This window comes from Nannospalax galili, unplaced genomic scaffold (assembly GCF_000622305.1).
Source record: "Nannospalax galili isolate Female #2095 unplaced genomic scaffold, S.galili_v1.0 scaffold469, whole genome shotgun sequence".
Lineage (NCBI taxonomy): Eukaryota > Metazoa > Chordata > Mammalia > Rodentia > Spalacidae > Nannospalax > Nannospalax galili.
The window spans coordinates 710401-732908 of NW_008359443.1; the positions used below are offsets into that span (position 1 = coordinate 710401).

The following is a 22508-nucleotide window of genomic DNA, read 5'->3' on the forward strand; positions in this document are numbered from 1 at the left end:
CTGCTGTGTGGATGTACCACATTATCCACTCTCCTATCAGAGGCTGCCTTGGTTGCTTCCAAGCTTTGGCTGTAATGACCAGAATAGAACTGTTATAAATTATCCATGTGCAGGTTTCTGTATAGACACTGATATTCAGCTCCTTTGTATAAATACTAAAGGACACATGCCTGAACCATGGGGCAAAGATAGGATGTTTTTAAAGAAACTGTGAAACTGTCTTCCAAAGCGGCCGCGCCGTTTTGCATCTCTACTTGAATGAAGGAGACTTCCTGTTGTGCCATACCCTGGCTAGTACGCGGGTGTTAGATTTTGGTCATTCTAACAGGTATATGGTGCTATCAAATCATTATTTTTAACCTGTACTCTCTCTAATAGCATACAACTTGGAGAATTTTTTCATGTGTGTGTGTCTTCCTTGGACCTTGACTCTGGCATATATTTTAATCAAGTTGTTTGTTTTCTTACATTGTCTTTTGACAATTCTCTGTACATTTTGGCCTTGATCAGATGTGTCTTCAGCAAATGTTTCTTCCTGGTCTATGAACCGCCTTCTCATTTTCTTAACATTTTTTTCACAGAGCAGAAGTTATTAATATAAGTGCAGCTTATCAATGGTTTCTTTCATAGACTGAGACTTGCTGGTATGTCTAAAAAGTCACTAACATGCTCAAAGACAGCTTTTTCCCGTGTTATCACCTATAAGTTTTATAGTTTTGCATTTCATTTAGTCCATAATCCATTTGGGGCTAATTTCTGTAAAGGGTGCAAAGTCTTTTCTATATTCTTTCGTTTTTTTCCACATATGGACGTCTAGTTGTTCCAGCAACTTTGGTCCAAGAGCTGTCCTCTGACCACATGCAGGCCATGGCATGAGTGTCTGCACTCATAGACATACCATCTCACACATATCACACATACATCGTCACACATACATCACACGTACATCATCACACATACATCACACATACATCATCACATCTCACACACATCATCACACATTATCACACATACATCATCACATACATCTCACACACATCATCACACATGCATGATATCACACACATCACACATACATCGTCACACATACATCACACGTACATCATCACACATACATCATCACATCTCACACACATCATCACACATTATCACACATACATCATCAAATATATCTCATCACATGCATAACACACACATCACACACACATCATCTCAGACACATCATCACACATACGTTGTCACACATACATCATCACACACATCATCACACACATCACATACGTATCACACACATCATAACACATCATCTCACACACATCATCACACAAACATTATCACACGTACATCACATACATATCACATACATATCACACATACATCACACACATCACATACACCTCATCACATATATATCACACACATCACACACTCATCTCACACACATACATTATCATGCATACATCATATACATATCACACACATCACACACATCATCACACATAATCATATCACACATGCATCATCTCACACACATTGTCACACACATCACATACATATCACAAACATCACACATATCATCACACATACATTATCACACATACATCATCACAGACACATCATTACATACATACCGTATACATCACACACACATCTCACACACATCATCACACATGCATCATATCACACACATCACACATGCATCATCTCACACATATCATCACACATATCACACATTATCACACAAATGTCATCACATACTTATCACATACATATCACACAGCACACACACATCATGTACACACCATCACACACATATCACACAACATATTTCACACACATCACACACATATCATCTCACACACATCACACACTCATCACACATACATCACTCATATACAAATAAGAAATAAATTTTTTTAATTTAAAAAGAAAAGCAAGCAGCCCCTATCAAACTTGATCTTTTTAGTTAAAGCATTTGATAAAGTTACTGAACACTTTTACCACCTGCTGAACACTGATAAGTGCGACTCCAGTTACAGCTTCCTGCAGTCATTTGCAAACTGAAAGCTCAATACCAACGCTTCTCTCACCATTAGCAGGATGAAGGGGCCTCAAGGAGACACACTGGAAACCAGGCCTAAAGTTGTATCTCTGCCCATGTTGCATTAGCAAAAATGGGGCAAAGGTGCACATAGCCATTATTTTGCTTAGTGCACACTACGCAGGCATGGGTGTGTTGTTCTGAGGGGGTGGGGCGCGATGCTGACAGTTCAAAGGAACTACTGATTTAGAGCAAGCTTTCATTTGGGTCTTTTGAAAGCTTGTAAGCCAATTTGGATATATTGACTCTGGGAAAGTCCCTGGATCAGCCAAAGTGGATGTGTAGATGTGTTGTCTACCCACAGGGGCGACATGTATTTGTTACTAATGCACATAAAAACCAACCATGTATGGTGGTGTGTGCAACTGATCCCAGTACTCAGGAGGGTGAGGAAAGGGGCTCAGGCTGAGGCCACCAGTGGGAGATGGAACTGTTGACTGCATGGCCTGAGGAACTCTTTCCAGAATCATCTACTCAGGTAGAGCTGAGATCCAGACTTCCGCACAGAAAAGTGTTTCAGGATGAAGCAAGTCGAAGCTTATTTTTTTTAATTTTAATTTTAACTTATTTATTTTTTAAATATTTTATTTATAGGCCAGGTGTGGTGGCCCACACCTTTAATCCCAGCACTCAGGAGGCAAAGGCAGGCAGATCTCTGTGATTTTGAAGCTAGTCTGCTCTACCTAGAGAGTTTCAGGCCAGCTGGGGTTATATAGTGAGACCCTGTTGCAAAAGAAGAGGGGGAGCTCTCTCTCTCTCTCTATATATATATAAATATATATATAATTTTTATTTTATGTGTGTGAGTGTATTGCCTGCATGCAGGTAAGTGCACCCATGTCATGCAATGCCCAAGAGGACAGAAGAGGCCGTCAGATTCTCTAGAACTGGAGTTACAGACAGTTGTTAGCTGCCATGGGGGAGCTAGGATTTGAACCCAGGTCTTCTACCAGAACAACCAGTGTTCTTAACCCCTGAGCCATCTCTCCAGCCCCCAAGTTGAAGTTTATTAAAAGAGGACAGTAGAACTAGGTGTGTGGCTCATGCCTTTAATCCAAGCCCTTGGGAGGCAGAGGCAGATGGATCTCTGTGAGATCAAGGCCAGCCTGGTCTACATAGTGAGTTCCAGGACAGCTGTTGCTACAGGAAGCCCCTGCCTCAGAAAGACAAAAAAAAAAAAAAAAAAAAAAAAAAAAAAAAGAGGACAGTACACACCCAAGACATGGGTGTGGGCTTTGACGTGTCCTAACCATGGTTATATGTTCAATGGATGTAATTTACAACAAACTCAAAGAGTGAACAGAGTTTTAAGGATTAAGTTAAAAAAGGAACCGGTTTGCTTATGTTGGTGCAAGAAGCACAACTTTACCTCAAAGGGGATAAGAAAGAGTTTATTCTGGAGCCAAATCTAAGTGGCATTGGCTTGGGAACACAGATTCAGGTTACCCCGAATTCCATGTTCCAACGTGGAAGCAGGTTCATGAAGTTTTTATAGCAGCAGAAAAAAGAAAGGTCATAAATGAAGACACTTTTTAAGTACATCGGTGGACACACCAAGTAGGTTGTTACAGCAGGAGAGACCTCAGCTGTGAGCTCAGATGCTACCTGATGATACTCAGGTAGGAGTGCTGGGGGTAGGCCTTTGTTAGTTAACTCATTCCAAAAGGGTTTTATCTGTTAGTCACAGGATGTTAAATCAGGAACAAAGTTGGGCAAGGAGTAGCTGTTTAGGGGCTGAAGATGGCCCAAGATAAATGGATAAATGATAATTCAACTCGATCTGCAACATTCCAAACTCTCCACTAGCACTGAAGTTCTTAGCAGTTGATTGGCTTGTGCAGAAGATTCAGTTTCACGATGCAGTTTTTCTGGGAACTTTCGTTCATACTTTAAAGAATTTCCTTTCCTTCTGTAGGTGAAGTTATAAGGTGGTTTATGAGGTCCACTGTTCAAGTTTGTGGATGACGAGGAGTACTGACAAGGTTAAAGTCAAAGGGCCTGAGCCTAAGACATCCTGGTGGCTTAAAGCATGACTCATTAGCTGTTTCAGTGCTGTTGTTTGAGTTCTCTCTCTGAAAGAGACACTGACTGTGCACAGGCATCAAGGCACAGGTGTGAGGAGCCCTTTGTCCCTGAATCTTCCATGTTTTCTGTCTTCCCTTGGAGCTACATAAAGAGGCTTTGTTTCAGAAAACAAAACCAAAATAAAAATGTGAATCACTTCCCTGTGTATTCAAATCATATTATTTCATTTAAACCTCACAAAAATCCAAAAAACCAGGACGATGAACCCAGTTCACAGGGAGGGAAATTACAGATCACTGAAGTTAAGCAGGTTGCCAACTGTCAGTTAAATGAAAACTTCCAGGCAGGTAGCACATGCCTACAATTCTTAGTGCTTGGGAAGCTGAGGCAGGTTTGTGAGTCAGTGCACGTTACAGAGAAGACCCTGTCTCAAAATAAATAAATAAGTAAAACCAAAAAGTTTACGTAGGTTTGAGGTTTGAGACTTAGAACTAGGTCTCTCTGATTCTGGTTCTAGCCGGAATGCAACCTGCCCACCTACATGAACAGCTTTCAAAACATACCTGTGCTCAAATCTCAAACTCAAAATGTTTGAACTTCCTGGAGGAGAGGAGGACTGAGTAAAGAGGTCGCACAGAGTTCACTGGGGATTCTCATCTGTCTTGGCTACTCTTCCTGTTGCTTGATAAAATACTCTGACAAAAGCAACTTAAGGAGAGTTTATTTTGGTTCACAGAGACAGTCAGTCCATCATGGCAGAGGCTGTTAGGAAGCAAAGACAGATGAACTCTGGTGCTCAGCTCACTTTTCCCTTTTTATTCAGTCCAGGATCCCAGCCCAGGGAATGATGCCACCCATAGTGGGGCCTGTCTTCCTTCCTTGGTTAACCTAATCAAGATCCCTCACGGGCATACCCAGAGGCTGATATACCCTAGATAATCCCTCACTGATGTGCCTGGAGGCTTCTCCCTGATAGTTCCAGATCCTGTCTTGATGGTATAATATTAACTGTCACAGCATCAGAAGCAAAGATTGAGACCCTTGATAACACAAGTATGTCAAAGGATGGCTTGGGAAGGAGACACAAAACTCAGGATAAGCAGTGAGCTATAAAGTACATCTTCATGCCCTGAGTGTGTGCTAGTTGACAGCAGAAACAAGCAAACTATAGGATGGCGAGAGCCTGAAATCACAGGTGTGCTATCTCATTTTGAAACTGAAGGAATTAAGATGTGAGTTTCTAAGAACATGTCTAACAAATGGCACTTATGTCCAGCTCGCCATCCAGCAAAATACAGAAAGATCTGCTCATATTCCTTCAGGAAAATCTAACAAGCCCTTTCCATTTCTTCCTCCATTTCAGGGGAAGTAAAAACATACAGATGGAATGTCCCCAAAAGATCAGGTCCTGGACCCTCAGATCCCAATTGTATCCCGTGGGTTTACTATTCAACAGTGAACTTCGTGAAGGTAAGGTGGGGAAAGGAACCAAGATGCTTCACAAAAGGTGGTTGTAAGGTGACTATTGAAGTCATCACCACCCCAACAGATACATGTGAAGGGGGCATGATTTAGAGCACGGGTCTCAAACTAGTCCACTGGCCAAATCCAGCCATAGTCATCCAACTGCATCATCTGTGGGCTTAACAGAGACAGTAGGACCCCAAAAGCAGAAAGATTTTACAAGTGCTTTTAAGTTTGTTAACTGTTGATTTACAGTGTAAGAGAATAAAAATAGAAAACTTCAGTTTCCAAACACAGAGTTTACAAGACGATCGACTCAAACGAGCCTGCTGGTTTACAATCCTACAGTATAATTTGTTCATGGTTTTGGGATGTGGGAAATCTATTTTAATTACATTTATTTGTGTGTTTATATGTCCATGTGTGTCCATGTGCACGCACACATACTTGAGTGCCACAACACACATGTGGAGGTCAGAGGACAGCCTGAAGGAGTCAGTTCTTTCCTTCCACCGTGTGGGTCCCATGGATTGAACTCAGGTTATCAGGCTTGGTGGTAGGTGCCTTTACCAGCTGAGACATCTTATCTCACTGGTCCGTGTATCCATATTAAAGGGATTGCCAGGGCTCAGGAAAAGAAAGCCATCCTAAGCATGATAACTAATTACAAAATTATTTGAATGATAGTCAGGCTGTAAAATTAGAAGCAAATAGTCAATGCTGACTTTGAGTCAACTACATGTTGTAAGCTTAAAACAGCTGCAATATTGAACCATGTGTTATAAACCAAAGTCCAAACCAGAATCATATCTGATATAAATTGTAACTATTTTTTAAAAGCAAGGAATTATCTTTACCTTTCTCTTAGTGACATATTAGATGGCTTGAATTAATGTCCTAGAGTTTAGGAGATAGGCAAACAAATCATTTGACAAAGTACATTTGCATATTAGAATCATGGAAACTTATTTATTTAATCATGTATCTCACAAAACAGAGTATGTATGATATGCAAATTATACTATGAAATACTATGACAGATGATAACCTGCTTGTCTTGAAGAAATGCATAACTTTGTGGGGAAATTTACACATGTCTGCACTATAATTGCAATTTATCTCTGAATTTGGTAATGTCTATAGGAATGGAAGGCTAGGGAATGTTTTATGGAAGGTTCTGGAAAGAGTCAGAGAGGAAAACCGATACAAACAGCTGAAAAGTGGGAAGTGTGTTTGGAAGTGTTAAGAGTCCCATTCAGCCATGATCTGGGATCCAAGAGAAGCCTCATCTGAAAAGTTCATGGGGTGAGCAGACGGAGGGCTTCAGAGGCAGCAGGGAGCTCACAGGCCTCACACTGGTAGCCATGGGCCTCACACTGTAGCCATGGGCCTCATGCTGTAGCCATGGGCAATCACTGAAGACTTCTAGATACCAGAGAGATGACATTCAGGTGATGGTGAGGACTAGGAGGAGGTGGAGGTGCGATGAGATGGGACCAGGAGGAACTAGTGTCAACAGCAGAATGTTAGCAGACAGAATGGAACATTATTAAAATCGTAGCCGCTTGTCTAATTGGGTCTGTTTTTTGTTCCAGGACACGTACAGTGGTTTGATGGGGCCTCTGATCACATGCCGAGAGGGGGTATTGAACGAAAAGGGCAGAAGAAGTGATGTGGACTATGAATTTGCTCTCCTGTTTCTGGTGTTTGACGAGAATGAATCTTGGTACCTAGATGACAACATCAAGAAGTATCTCGGCAAAGACCCACGACATTTCAAGCCCACTGATGATTTTGAAGAGAGCAACAAGATGCATGGTACATCCAGGGTTTACAGAGAGCTCTGTTGTTGGGTAGGCTCCCAGAAACCCTATCACTGCGGGAGATGCCTGCGCCTCCTCTGGGCCTCCTCCTGGGCACTGACTTGGAGAAAGTCCTGAGACTTTCTCTGAGACATTTCCAGAGTGAGCCAGCAAGCCTAACCACTGGTTGACTGTTTGCAAGTCATCGAGGTTCTGGACTGGTTGTTTAGGAACACTGTCTCTGAATGCTGAGATCTTTAAGTTGTGAAGAAGTAATTTTTGAAAGACAAATAGTCACTTATTGATAGGTTTTATGAGACTCCAATACAGCCTGTGTGATCAAATTTAAGGGTTTGATTTAATTCTCTGGAACGTGAAATACCATTCACTGAAATTTTGTTTTAATGGACATATGTGACTGAATTCCGCGTCATTTAAGGAGGTTTGCTGGGGGGCTGACGTGTTCACATGGGCATACCCACACTCTCTCAACAACATGTATTTCTGAGGATGGGTCAGCCCCAAGCTCACAAAACTAGCTGTTAACAGGGATTACAATGCCGTGGTTGGATTCCCAATTCAGACACTGTTCCTCTCCTCTCTGAAAACTTTCTTAGCATGTTTTTCATTTTTTGTGACTGCAACTCACTCAGTTGCACCATCGCGTGGAGGGAAATGCTAACAGGAAGTACAGGAGCAAGGCGGTCACTAACACCAGCTTGCTTTGGCCGTTGTCAGCCAGTCTGGAGCTCCCTTCTTGGAGACTCAACCATGTTTATACTGGATCTTAGAAAGTGAACCATTAAGACGTAAAAGACATAGAATCTAATTGATTCAGCCTATATACGCACATATATACACACATATATACACACATATATGCTGTGTTTGATTTATTCATTGCATGCATATGCACATATTATATATATTTGATTGTTTGTGGCTCAGTCCACTCCTGTGTAGAATGATGTAAATCAAAACCTAGCTTCTCGCTGGAGAGCTCATCGTCTATTTCCCTCAGAGCCCGTGCTGAATAAACAAACAATGCTGTCACCCAAGACGTAGCTCTGACAGACAAACTGGTTTTTCTTTCCAGGATCCCTGCATGTAAAGATTATTTTGTTGTTCATCTGAATTTTGTGTCTAGAATGGTGGGGTTACTGGTAAGTATGAGTGGGGCTGGCACCTGTTCACCAGGCAGACAGAGAGCCAGAGCCCTGAAGATCTTGAACCACTTCGGTGGTTCACACCTTTATTTAATCCCAGAACTCAGGAGGCAAAGGCAGGTGGATCGCCATGTGTTCAAGGACAGCCTAGTTTACACAGTGTGTTAGTTCCAGGCCAACCAGGGCTACATAGTGAGACCCTGTCTCAAACAAACAACAACATTTCTGACAGTAGAGTGAGCAGTGCGTTCTTCTGCTGACCCATTGCTATTTGCTTTACACCTTCCCAGCCATCAATGGAAAGATTTTCGGAAACCTCCCTGGTCTGATAATGACTGAAGACGCAATGACTAACTGGTACTTGCTGGGACTGGGAAGTGAGGTGGACATACACACCATCCATTACCATGCGGAGAGCTTTCTGTTCAAAGTGAGTATCCAGAAGACGCTTTGGGGAGACTTTCAATGAACAGTCAAGGTATTTCTGCTTGGAGGTAAGAGTGTTAGTTGGCAATGATGCTTATGAGGGATTCATTTTAGAAAACGGGACAGAATGGGACTGTGCCCTCCTTACAGGCATTTCCTAATGCTTCTGTCTACATATTTCTTGTAACCAACCTGTCTGAGAGTCAGACGAGAACTTTATCATCAGTGATCTGGCCACAGCTGTGACTTTCCCAAATGTGCTGTTAACACTGTGCTTGAAACACCTGCAGTGTTGGGCCTTTTCCAGGCCTTGTTTTCTATTTTCTCTTCCCTCCCTCCCTCCCTCCCGCCCCACCTTCTCTCCCATCACCCTTTCTTTTTCCCTATGTTATCTAGTAAAGGAGATCTTTCGAGTTCTGGTTAGGGCATCCCAGCTTTATCGAGCTGGGCTGGACCCTGTGTGACCTCCTGCCATGTGGGTAGTGCTGGCCACACAGCAGAATCACCCATAGAACTGTTTAAAGAACACACCCCACCGCAGACCTGTTGAATCAGTGCCAGGGATGCAGTCCGTCAGCTCGGGTTCTCAGTGCCACCCTTAAGGAAGTGGAGAACACAGCCAGGGCTTGTCCTTAAGGAGCCAAGATGGGTGCTGTGCTGTTCACAGAGGGGCAAACAGTAGTCTACCAAGGTTTTTAAAACCAAGGGTTTTACACGTCAAGTCACTCTCAGAAATGTGACTTTTAAAAAGTATTTTATTTTATGTGTATGAGTATATTGCCTGCATGTATGTGAGCGCACCTGTGTCGTGCAATGCAGCGGAGGTCAGAAGAGGGCTTTGGAGCTGGAGTTAAGGACAGTTCGTAGCTGCCATGTGGGCGCTGGGACTCAAACCTGGATCCTCTGCAAGAGTAGTCAGTGCTCTTAACCACTGAGCCATCTCTCCAGCTCCTCAGAAATGTGATTCTTTCAATACACATTTTAAAGATTAAATAAGAACATAACATTATAAAAAGTTCACATACACATTATATATGTTAAAAATTAAGATTCAATTCAAATTGCATAAAACCCTCCCTATTTATTATAAAATTCTGTATTTATTTATTTATTTATTGGTCTTTTTGAGACAGGGTCTCCCTGTAGCTCCAGCTGTCCTGGAACTCACCCTGTAGACCAGGCAGATCTTGAACTCACAGAGATCCTCCTGCCTCTGCCTCCTGGGTGCTGGGACTACAGGCTCACACCACAATGCCAAGCTTTCTGTTTTTATTTTTATTTTTATTTTTATTTTATGTATGAGTATTTTGCCTACGTGTGTGTAAGTGTACCATGTTGATGCAATGCCTGTGGAGGCCAGAAGAGGGTTTCGAGTTCCCTGGAACTGAGGTTATAGATGGTTGTTAGTTACAATGTAGGTGCTGGGAACTAAACCTGGGTCCTCTGCAAGAGCAGCCATGCTCTTAACCTCTGAGCATCTCTCCAGCCTCCAAATTCTGTTTTTATAAGCACAAACAGTGGCATAGCCAACAGCAATTAAAGCAGGGTATTTCCCAAAGCTTCCCCATCACCCCACAGTGTCACTTAACTGGCTCAGGCTTAACACTGGTCTGTTCTCTCTCTGCTGTGATCTGAATGTGTTTCCTCAAAGTCACGTGCTGTACATTTGCTCTCCAGTCTCCCTGTGTTGGAAGGTAGGGCCTGATGTCAGGCTGGCAGGCAGCCAATCCACAAGGGCCCCACCCTTATATGAGAGTAAATATGAGTGCCAGTCATGATATTGAGGCTGTGAACTTGACCTCTTGCTCTCCATGTGAGTGCCCTTCCACCTTTTGCCATGGGATGATGCAGCAAGAGCTTACTAGATACCCTTGACCTTAGACTTCCCTAGCCTCCCAAACTATGAGAAAGAAATCCCTGTTCTTGGACCTCAGATACGGCTCAGCAGGTAAAGGTGCTTGCCATGCAAGACTGATGATCTGAGTTTGTTCCCCAGGACTCATGGTGGAAAGAGAGAACCAGTTTCCAAGAGTTATCCTCAGGCTTACACAGACACACACAGACACACAGACACACAGTCACACAGACACACAGACACACACACACACACAAATAAAATATTAAATCTAAAAAGAAATAAATTCCTGGTCTTAATTATCCAGTCTCGGGGGTCTAACAGTACAAAGCAGACTTGGCAGTCTACAGTTTGCCTTTTCTGAACATCACGCAGAAGCCAGGCACTTCGCAGTATCTGGCTTGTCTCGTTCAGCATCCATCTTGTATGTATCAGAGCCTTGTTTCATATGATGGGTGAATAAATAGTATTCCACCATATGGATACAGTGTCATTTATTAATTTTCCCATTAAGGAGCAGTTGAGCTGTTTCCAGTGGTGGCTAAAGTCATTATATATAAACATGTGTGCACCTGTATTTGTATAAACTAACTTTTCATTTTCCTTAAGAAAATATGTAGGGTTGCTAAACCATGTGTAAGTGTGGATTTAACTTTATAAGAGACTGCCAAGCTGCTTTCCAACGAGGTACAATGTTGCCTCCCCCAAGAAAACCCATGAATGCTTCCTCCGCATCCATATTTGCACTTGAGATATTTTTTCTATGTCATTGATTCCTGGCAATTTATTACACTGTATTGGTATCTTATACTGCACATCCTCCCATGTATTTCCATGTGTTACCATCCCCCATGTCCAAGTTTTCTTTGGTACCGTCTACAAGTCTTGAGCCTTTTTTGTTCTATAAATTTTATTTTAACTGATGCATAAAAGTATAAATTGTACTTATTTCTGGGGTACTGTGTGCTGTTTTCATGCATGTATACATCATATAATGTTCCAATCACAGTAGAAATAGTAGCTCCTTAAACATCATTTACTTATGGCAAACTTTCACAATCCTTTCTTCTGGCTTTTTGAGGTATACAGTACCTTATCACTGCCACAGTCACCCTACAGGACAAGAACTTCTTGCTTCTGACTGTAATCATGCCCACAATCAACCTGTCTCCATTCGTGTCTCCCCGTACCCTTCCAGCCTCTGATAGTCAACGTTCTTCTCTCAGCCTCTGTGAGATCAACTTCTTAGATCCACAAATCAGTAAGATCACGAGGCAACTGTGCCTCTGAGCCTGCCTGCCTTATTTCTCCAGACATCATGATCTCTAGCTCCATCCACATCATCGCAAATGGGAGGGTTCCATCCTTTCTCACAGCAGGACGATATTCCATTTGAGGCACCTGTGCCTCTGAGCGTGCCTGCCTTATTTCTCCAGACATCATGATCTCTAGCTCCATCCACATCGCAAATGGGAGGGTTCCATCCTTTCTCACAGCAGGACGATATTCCATTGTGTTGGTGCCACATTTTCTCTACCCATTCATCAGTTAGTGGACACTTACGTTGTTTCCATTTTGTGGCTGTACTGGTTTATGTCCTCACGCACAGGGGGCAAGGATTCCTCTCCACATCCTTCCGGCACTTGTTATCTTTCTCTTCAATTGTAGTCATTTTCACTGGGGTGAGGGGATAGCTCATTGTGGTTTAGATTTCCATTTCTCTGATAATCAGTGATATTGACCACTTTCTCAAGAGTATATCAGTTGTAAACCTGTCCTCTTTTTAGAAATATCTCTTTAGGTTTACTTTTTTTAATTGTATAGATTTAAATTGTGTTACTTTCTTTTTGCTGTTGAGTTTTTCTTATATTTTCTATATGCCTTTCAGAGGGTTATAGATGTGCAAAGGACTATCTCTCCTCTAAGGCACTCTAATCCCTGGTCAAGCGCCAGTTTGATGCACATGTGTGTGGCCTTACTTTTGGCTATTTTTTCTTTGTGTCTGTGAGTGTGGTTTGTGCCCACACCGTGTGGGACTACAGCTTTGTATGTACTTTGAAATCAGATAACAAAATGTTCCCTGCTTTGTTCTGTTTGCTCGAGATTGTTTCTGCTACTCTGGTATTTGGGGGGAAGGAGAAGCAGTCATACCACATTTGGGAAATTTTTTCCTAGTACTCTGAAGAGAACTACAGATATTTTGAAAGTGACTGTTTTGAATCACTATCAAATTGCTTTGGGCAGTATGGTCTGTGCCTCTTTTAAAACTGAATTATTTTCTTACTGTAATGTTTCATTTAAATGTTTTAAAGATTCTCAACACGAACTTTTGTCAGCTATGTGGTTCGCTAATATCTGTCGTTGGTTTATGGTTTATCTTTTTATTCTGGACAGGACTTCAAAGACAGAAACCCTTAATCATCGAGAAAGTTCAAGGCGTCATGTTTTCTTTCGTGCTGCATGCTTTGGTGCCACATAGAAGAAAACTTTTGGCTGACTTAAGATCATGTAGATTTCCTTTGTGTTCTTTTAGAAGTTTTATATGTATATATATATATCTTTTTTTAAAATTTTATGTGTATGAGTGTATTGCCTGAATGTTTGTGAGTGCACCCATGTCGTGCAATGCCACGGAGGTCAGAAGCGAGCTTTCGATTCCCCTGGAACTGGAGTTAAGGACAGTTCATAGCCACCATGTGGGTGCTGGGAATCGAATTTATTTATTTATTTATTTATTTATTTATTTATTTATTGTGTATGAGTGTGTGCCTGTGTGTATGTAAGTGCACCTGTGTTGTCCAGTGCCCACAGAAGTCAGAAGAGGGATTTTGATCCCCTGGAACTAGAATTACAGATGGTTGTTAGCTGCCATATGGGTGCTGGGAATTGAACCCAGGTCCTCTGAGAGCAGCCAGTGCTCTTAACCTGAGTCATGTCTCCAGCCCCGCTTTTAGAAGTTTTATAGTTTTAAGTTTCACTTTTGGGGCTCTGGTTCATTTTAAGTTATTGTTCACAGATGATTTGAAGGAGGATTGAGGATCTTTTTTTTGCATATGTATGTCCAAAAATCACCACTCACTGAAAGTACTATTCTTTTTTTCTAAAAGACTTGTTTTTTTTTTTCTTTTTTGTCTTTTTTGAGACAGGGTCTCCTTGTAGCCCCAGCTGTCCTGGAACTCACTATGTAGACCAGGCTGGCCTCGAACTCACAAAGATCTGCCTGCCCCTGCCTCCCAAGTGCTGGGATTAAAGGCATGTGCCACCACACCTGGCAAAGACTTGCTTTTTATTTTTTAATTTATGTGTATATGTGCGGGTACATACATGTAAATGAATGTGTCCATAGAAGCCATTACAGGTGGTCATGAGCTATCTGCCCCGGATGCTGGGGTTTGAATTCCAGTTCTCTTCAAGAATGGCCAGTGCTCTTAACCACTGGGCCATCTCTCCAGCCACAAAAGTACTATTCTTGAGCCGGGAGATGTGGGGCACACCTGTGACCCCAGGTTCACTCAGGTACTGATCCAGGAGGGTGACAAGCTCATGGGCAAGGTTACAAATCACATTGGGGCAGGCTGGGCTTCACAGAAGGGTTTTGTTTGGGGGGCTGGGGAGATAACTGGGGTGGTAAAGTGCTTGCTGCACAAGTGTTGTCTGTATTTTCTTGAGCCCCGTGCTGTCTTAATTTCTGTAATGCTATTATAAACCTTGAAATTGAGCATCGATTGTTTTGGTGAGAGGACCTTAACCTCATGACAATATTGCAAAGAGCTCAGGTTGATTTCGGTTGAAGATGTCCTTCCTGATGGGATTTGATTGGATTCACTTGAATTTATACAGTGAATAAATTGGGAAGAATTTTTAAAAATATTTTTTATTCAAGAATCTCATACAAGGTATTTTGATTGTATTCCAACTACTCTGTCCCCCCCTTACGACCCCTCCCACTTCTTATGTCCTCCATTTTTATTATCTTCCCTATCACAGTAGCCTAAAAAAACATAATATCTTGGAATAAATTGAACCAAGGAAGTAAAGGACTTATATACTAAAAATTTAAAGACATTGAAGAAAGAAATTGAATAAGATACCAGAATATGGAATGGCCTCCCATGCTCATGACTCAGTAGGATTAACACTGTGAAAATGGTTGTCCCTACAGATTGAGTCCAATCCCCATTAACATTCCAACACAATCCACAGAAATTTAAGATAAAATCTCAAATTTCATAAGGAAACACAAAAATCCCAGGATAGCCAAAACAATCCTGAACAATAAAAGAAATGCTAGAGGTCTTACCATCCCTGATTTCAAATTATATACAGAGCTGTAGCAATGAAAACAGCATGGTTCTGGCATGAAAATAGACACACTGATCACTGGAATAGAATTAAGGAGCTAGATTTAAGCTGACCCAATTACAGTCACCTGATCTTTGGAGAAAAGACAGCATGTTCAACAAATAGTGCTGGTCAAATTGGACAGCTGTATGTGGAAGAATGAAACTAGATCCCTATTTCTCACCATGCACAAATCTCAACTCCAAGTGTATCAAGGACCTCAACATAAGACCTGATACTTTGAATCTGATAGCGGAGAAAGTAGGGAATACACTGGAACTTTTAGGTACAGCAAAGAAGTTTCTGAACAGGACCCTGTAAGTGCATCTCTCAACTCTGACCAGGGAAGATTCTTCTTGCAGCAGATGGCGATCAACACAGAGATTCACAAATAGTCAACGTGCAGAGAATTCGAGGATTAGAGACTGCAGAGTGTTCAGCCCTAAATGGCACCTATATCACACACTCTCCTCCCAAGGCTCAGGGATCATTGTAGAAGAGGGGACTGAAAGATGTAAGAGCCAGAGGCAGTAGGTAAATACAAGGAATCTGTTGTCTGGACACCACAGGGTAGTTGCACATACGAATCCACAGCACTTATGACGACATGCGCACGATCTGTGCAAACCCAAACCAGACAGGAGTGCATTGTGGGCGGGGAGGTAGACAGGAAGTGCCAGGCCCAGCTGAGAATCTGTTGACACCTGATGGATGCTGGGAGAGGGCAAGTCCATTTTGCTTACTGGTGTGATACCTGGTAGGTTGACCAGACTTCAACAGACAGACTCAGACCCCAGAGCACTTGGGAAACAGATTAGACTTGATAGGTCTTTAAAAACAGAAGCTGACCTCATTATGGTGGATGATCCTTTTGATGTCTTCTTGTATTTGGTTTGTATTTTATTGAGAACTTTAGTGTCTATGTTCATCAGGGAGATTGGCCTATGCTTTCCTTTTTTTTATTGGGTCTTTGTCTGGTTTTGGCACTGGAGTAATACTGACTCATAGAAATAATTTGGACTGTTCCTTCCCTTTCTATTTTATGTAATAATTTGAAAGGTATTGGTATTAGTTCTTTGGAGGTTTGATGATTCTGTGCTGTGCCCATCTGATCCTGGGCGCTTTTTAGTTAGATTTTTGTTGTGTCTATCTTGCTGGTTGTTATGAGTCTATTTATTTGTTACTTTGATTTAACTTTTGTAGGTTGTGCCTATCTAGAAATTTATCCATTTCTTTTAGATTTTCCAGTTTATTGGAGATTTTTAAAATATATCCTTAATGGATTTCTGAATTTCCCTGGGGTCTAATGTAATGTTTCCCTTTTCATCTCAGAGTTTATTAATTTGGGTTCTCTCTCTTTTTCTTTTGTTTAACTTGACTAAAGGTCTGTCAATCTTATTAGTATTTTGAAAGAACCAAGTCTTCACTGATTCTTTGTAATATTTTCTTTGTTTCTATTTTATTAATTTCAGTCTTTATTTTATTTATCTCTTCCCTTCTTTTTAGGTGTTGTTATCATAACAATATTGAGTCATCCAATTCATGAACATACTATACCTTTCCATTTATTTTTAATTAAAAATTTTATCTTATTGTATGAGTGTTTTGCCTGCATGTATGTAACTGTGCCCATGCAATGCCCATGGAGGTCAGATCCCCTGGAACTGGAGTTAAGGGTGGTTGTTAGCTGCCACATGGGTGCTGAACACCAAACCTAGGTCCTCTATAAGAGCAGCCAGTGTTCTTAACTGCTAAACCACCTCTCCAGCTCTGTTTATTTTTAAAACATATTTATTTATTACTTTGTGTATGTATGTGTGTGTGTGTGTGTGTGTGTGTGTGTGTTGTATGTCTGTGTGTACGTGCCCATGCCATGACATGCTTCTGGAGGGCAGAGGACAACTTCAGGAAATAGTTCTCTCCTTCCACCGTGTGAGTCCTGGGGACCAAATTCAGGTGTCGGGCTTCATGGCAAATACCCTTATCAGCTGAACCATCTCGCTGACCTCTATCTTTCTATTTGTTAGATTGTCTTTGACTTATTTCATTAGCATTTCTGTAGTTCTCAGCATATACATTTTGCATGTATTTTCTATGTATACATAACTAAATCATACATTAATATCTGAGTTTTGGTGCTGGTGTACAGGCTGCTGTTTGATTTCTAATTGTTTACTTCCAATGCCTGATTCTGAACATGAACCTTCTACCTCATATCTTTTCTAAACTCAGATTTAAATTGAAACTGGATTTTCTAATAATTGTGTTATCTGTAAATATAGATTTTTTAAAAAACAGGGTCTCCCTATAGCCCCAGCTGACCTACAACTTGCTATGAAGACCAGGCTAGCCTCAAACTCTTAGAGATCCACCTGTCTATGCCTCCTGTGTGCTGGGATTAAAGGTGTGCGCCACCATGCCCAGACGTTTTTGTTTTTTATGTATCTGCTGTTCCTTCTTTTCTCATATTGTACTTGGTAGGAGCTCTGCTATAATTCTGAACAGGAAGAGGAAGTAGAGAGCTCTGCCTTATTTGTAATTTTAGGGAGAAAGTGTTTAGTCATTCATTACTGAGCATAAAACAAGCTGTGGGTTTTCATACAGCCAGTTACCAGGTGGAGAAGTTGCCTTCCAGCTACAATTTGCTGAGAGTTCTTATCACAAACAGATATGAAGTCATATAAAATGGTTTTTTGCATCTTTACATGATGATCATGTAATTTTTTCCTCTTTAGCCTATTGATAATTTTCTTCAGCCCATTGATGAGCTATATTGATTGATTTTCAAATGCAGGACTACCTTTTCATTTCCTGGATTAAGCTTTCTCGGTCATGATGAATTATCTTTCCTGTGCATTGAAAGGTTTGATTTGCTAGTATTTTGTTGACTATTTTTAGATCTGTATTCATAACGAATATTGACTGCACTTTTTTTCTTGTATTTGTTTGGTTTTTGTACCAGGGCGATGCCAGTTTCACAGAATGAGTTTGACAACGTTCTTTGCCTTCTAGCTTCTAGAAGAGTTTGGAATGCGTTTTACTTCTTTAACTATTTGGATCTAATTTGCCAACAAGGCAGTTAGAATTTATTGGCTAATGCTAACCTAATTTCTGTTTCTTTGATAGGAACAATACTATCCAGGTCACCAATTTCTTCAGTCTTTGACAACTTGTCTTTTAAGGAATTTGTTTAGAGCGTTTAAGTTGCAGACTCTGTGGACCTAGAGCTATTAGTGTGATATTCCATTTTTGATCCTTTCATTCTAAGATCTTAGTAATATTCTGTTTCCTTCCTGTATTTGGTGTGCGTGTGTGTGCGTGTGTGTGTGTGTGTGTTTCCTGATCAATCTGTCTAGAGACTTGTATTGCAGATCTACTGTTGTTTAACAAATTGCTCTAAAATTCAGCGGCCTGAAACAAGTACTTCTTACCTCCATCTGTTTGGTCAGGCATCTGGAGGGGTGCAGGCAGTTGGTTTGGATTCAGCATGCGTCATGAGGGTCAATCCCAGTGATTGGGTCTGTGGTTGTCAAGCGTTTGACTCGAGTCACAGGATCTGTTTACACGCTTACATCTGTGGTTGCTGACCGAGCTTCGTTTCTCCATCGTATGGATATGGCGAGGGAGCTGGTTTCACCTAAACTGACTGATCTAAGGGAGAAGGATGGAAGAGAGGGTCTGGGGCACGTATCTTTATGGCTTAATTTTGCACATGGAGTCCCGTTACTTCTGTGCATTATGCACCGTACACAGGCCAACCTCATATACAAGGGATCTACAAAGTTATGCACATCAGGAAATGAGGCTCACTGAGGCGACCATAGAAGACAGTCACCACAAAGCTGGTCAAGTTTTTGATCTGTTCTAAGAACCAGCATTGGTTTGGGGTTTTTTTTTTAGTCTATTTCTTCTTGCATTTACTGACTTCTGTTCTTTATCACTTCCTTCTGCCTCCTGCATCCTTACTGGCTCTTCTTTTTCTTCTCACCATGCTGAGCACAAAAAGACACAGCCATGTCTTTTGTCTTTTGCAGATAGATAAGTCTTACCGAGAAGATGTGTATGATCTCTTTCCTGGGACCTTCCAAACCATCGAGCTTTTCGCAGATCACCCGGGGACATGGCTCTTGCACTGTCACGTGTCTGACCACATCCATGCGGGCATGGAGACCACCTACACTGTCCTCCGGAACATAGGTATTGTCTGTCAGTGATGCCAGGTGATGGCACCAAGTTTCCTGTAGTCCTGGAGAACAGGAGGCATGAGAAAAACAGATACAACCCCCAAGGAGCTCAGAGTCAAGTATGAGAGACAGACATGTTGATATGCAACCACAATGGAGCATGACTTGTGCCACAACGGTGTGGAGTACAGAGTTCAGTGGCAAGAGGAGGTGGGCATGGTTAATAGTCTGGGGCATGAGCCAAAGCTTCGGAGTCTATGAGCTCAGGCAGGATCTTAGAGGATGAGACGCTGGGAAGGTGGAGGGGTAGGAAAGCTTGGTACCAGAGTCTATGAGCTCAGGCAGGATCTTAGAGGATGAGACGCTGGGAAGGTGGAGGGGTAGGAAAGCTTGGTACCAGAGTCTATGAGCTCAGGCAGGATCTTAGAGGATGAGACGCTGGGAAGGTGGAGGGGTAGGAAAGCTTGGTACCAGAGTCTATGAGCTCAGGCAGGATCTTAGAGGATGAGACGCTGGGAAGGTGGAGGGGTAGGAAAGCTTGGTACCAGAGTCTATGAGCTCAGGCAGGATCTTAGAGGATGAGACGCTGGGAAGGTGGAGGGGTAGGAAAGCTTGGTACCAGAGTCTATGAGCTCAGGCAGGATCTTAGAGGATGAGACGCTGGGAAGGTGGAGGGGTAGGAAAGCTTGGTACCAGAGTCTATGAGCTCAGGCAGGATCTTAGAGGATGAGACGCTGGGAAGGTGGAGGGGTAGGAAAGCTTGGTACCAGAGTCTATGAGCTCAGGCAGGATCTTAGAGGATGAGACGCTGGGAAGGTGGAGGGGTAGGAAAGCTTGGTACCAGAGTCTATGAGCTCAGGCAGGATCTTAGAGGATGAGACGCTGGGAAGGTGGAGGGGTAGGAAAGCTTGGTACCAGAGTCTATGAGCTCAGGCAGGATCTTAGAGGATGAGACGCTGGGAAGGTGGAGGGGTAGGACAGCTTGGTACTGAAGAATCCCAGGAAGATCCCGGGAAGGTGGCGGGTATGGGGGGAAAGGTAAAGTCCTTGCTGATGGAAAGACATGACTAGCATGTCCCATGAAAAGGATCTTCTTTGTTTATAAGCAACTCACCTTTGTTTTTCTAGACAACAGGGTTCCGTATTCTACCAGGTCCCCTTCTGGTGCAGCATCCAACCCGGCCACAGTGCCCTCCCAAGGTAACGGCATTGCCTCCTGAATCTTGTGTGGGAATGCCTCAGCGTTTCAGTGCTCAGGGGGAGGCGGGCACCTGATAATGTTTTTCTTTATCACAGAACAACCTAGCACAGAGAACCTCTATTTCTTTGGCAAGAATCTGCGTCCAAGAGGAGCCAAGGCAGCTCTGATCATCCTTTTCATCCTGGGACTCCTCCTCCTGGTCACCACTGTGATTCTCTCCCTCCGACTTTGCTCTGCAAGAAGGCAGATGGCTTACAGGGAGGTCCAGTCCTGCGCACTCCCCACGGATGCTCTGTGAGCTGCCTGGTCTTCCTCTGCAGAAAAGGGTCAGGTTCCACAGTTGGCTGGACAGTGGCAAACAGGGACACTGGATCAAGGCCATGCTCACCAAGGAAGGTTGACACTGGATCCTGGATCTGTGTTCTGAGCTGCTGAATGTCATTCAAAGCAATTTGCCTTTATTTATTTACTTTTTAATGGGCTGTGAATAATCCCCAGGTATAAAAAAAAATACAGAACAGGAGCATGCACTGGGTTGAGAAATGCCGACCATCAGTCTGTTCTATGAACAACTCACTCAAGTGGGACACCCTCTGAAAGATATTTTCATATTCCATTTTTTATAGTTTTAAATTAAATAGCACTCCCTTTAGCTAGCCACTAAAACTTGTAGGCGAACAATTTCCAGAAAGCAGTGCAGTGCCTCCGACATGTCTGCCTGGATCACACTGATTCTCAACACTTGCACAAAACGAACGGTTCCTGAAGTTGTTCCAGGGAAAACATTTTTGAGGAGTTCATGGGAACGTCCAAGGCAGTGTGTGCTGATGGGACTGGACCACATGAGTCTTTGGAGGCTTCGGCAGCACCCCTGGTCTTTCCCCCTTTAATATAAAGAGCCCATGCATCTTTTGTCATACAAGCCCAAGTTATACGGTGTTTTATTTAACTGCTGCTGTTTTTAATGCAACCTATCAAAATACTTGAATGTTTACAATTCACTTCATGTTACATCTTTTTACAATGTGTCTCCTTGGCAACCTATGTATTTTCAAACATCAACTGGAAAACTTTTATTTCAGAATGCGGAAGAGTTGTGAAGGAACAGGCTTGACTTTCTCACTGTGAGTCAGAGATTTCCTGTCTGGGCTAGAATCTTGAGTCTGATTTTTCATACAGTTAAGGGACATTTCCATATCTCCATCTTCCATGAAATAGTTTCATCACGCGAGAGATGGAAGGAGGAATTCGTCAGTGCAGCTGACTGGCTAGGAGGAAACATGATTTCTCAAAAGCCTGCATTCCATGCTTCTTAAAGAAATAGCCCTTGAGAGGAGGAGAAGGGGAAGAAAAAGGAAATGCTAGAAAAAGAGAGTCTCCACGGCAGCTTTTGAAACCATTAAATCAGCTCTGGAAGCAAGTATGCAGTTGCCAAGACTTACTTGCAAACCCAAAACGTTGAACAACTAAACTAAGGGCATGACACTAAGCACAGTCTCTGCAGGCATGCCTAGACATTAGATGTAAGATTGATAAAAGCAACATTGCTATGATTAGACTGGGAATCTACCTTAGTTCAGGGCAAGTTGTCTTGGGATGCTGTTGCCAGATGTGTGACATCAGACCACTGCCTTACCAGGCCCATAAACACTGTGGTGGAGGGATCTTTCAGACTTTCTTTTCTTCCAGGGGAGGGGAAATGGGCAACTTGATAGAAGCCATAGTCTTATGTAAAACAGATGCAACTGCTAGTAGCGCTGTTTATAGTTTTCTTGAATGCCTTACCAAACAGAGTACCCCAAAGATTTTGAATTCCAACCTGCTGACCATGGACAACGTGGTTCTGCAGCCCAGCACAGCATGTGCTGTACAGTGTCCTTGCAATTGTGGGCTGCATAATTATGTGAGAAGCGTGGTGAACACCTTATTTATTACCTGTAGTA

The 22508-nt window shown here is 42.3% G+C and overlaps 1 protein-coding gene across 1 annotated transcript in view; it reads left to right on the top strand.

Annotated features, from left to right (window-relative positions):
* Window positions 1–22508, top strand: part of Hephl1 (hephaestin like 1) — an 82119-nt gene extending 59611 nt beyond the window's left edge. The window contains exons 15-20 of the mRNA XM_008823116.2: window positions 5490–5596; window positions 7186–7408; window positions 8849–8988; window positions 19215–19377; window positions 20493–20564; window positions 20661–22508. Coding sequence (XP_008821338.1) covers window positions 5490–5596; window positions 7186–7408; window positions 8849–8988; window positions 19215–19377; window positions 20493–20564; window positions 20661–20863 — 908 coding nt within the window. The 3' untranslated portion in view covers window positions 20864–22508. The remainder of the gene's footprint in view (window positions 1–5489; window positions 5597–7185; window positions 7409–8848; window positions 8989–19214; window positions 19378–20492; window positions 20565–20660) is intronic.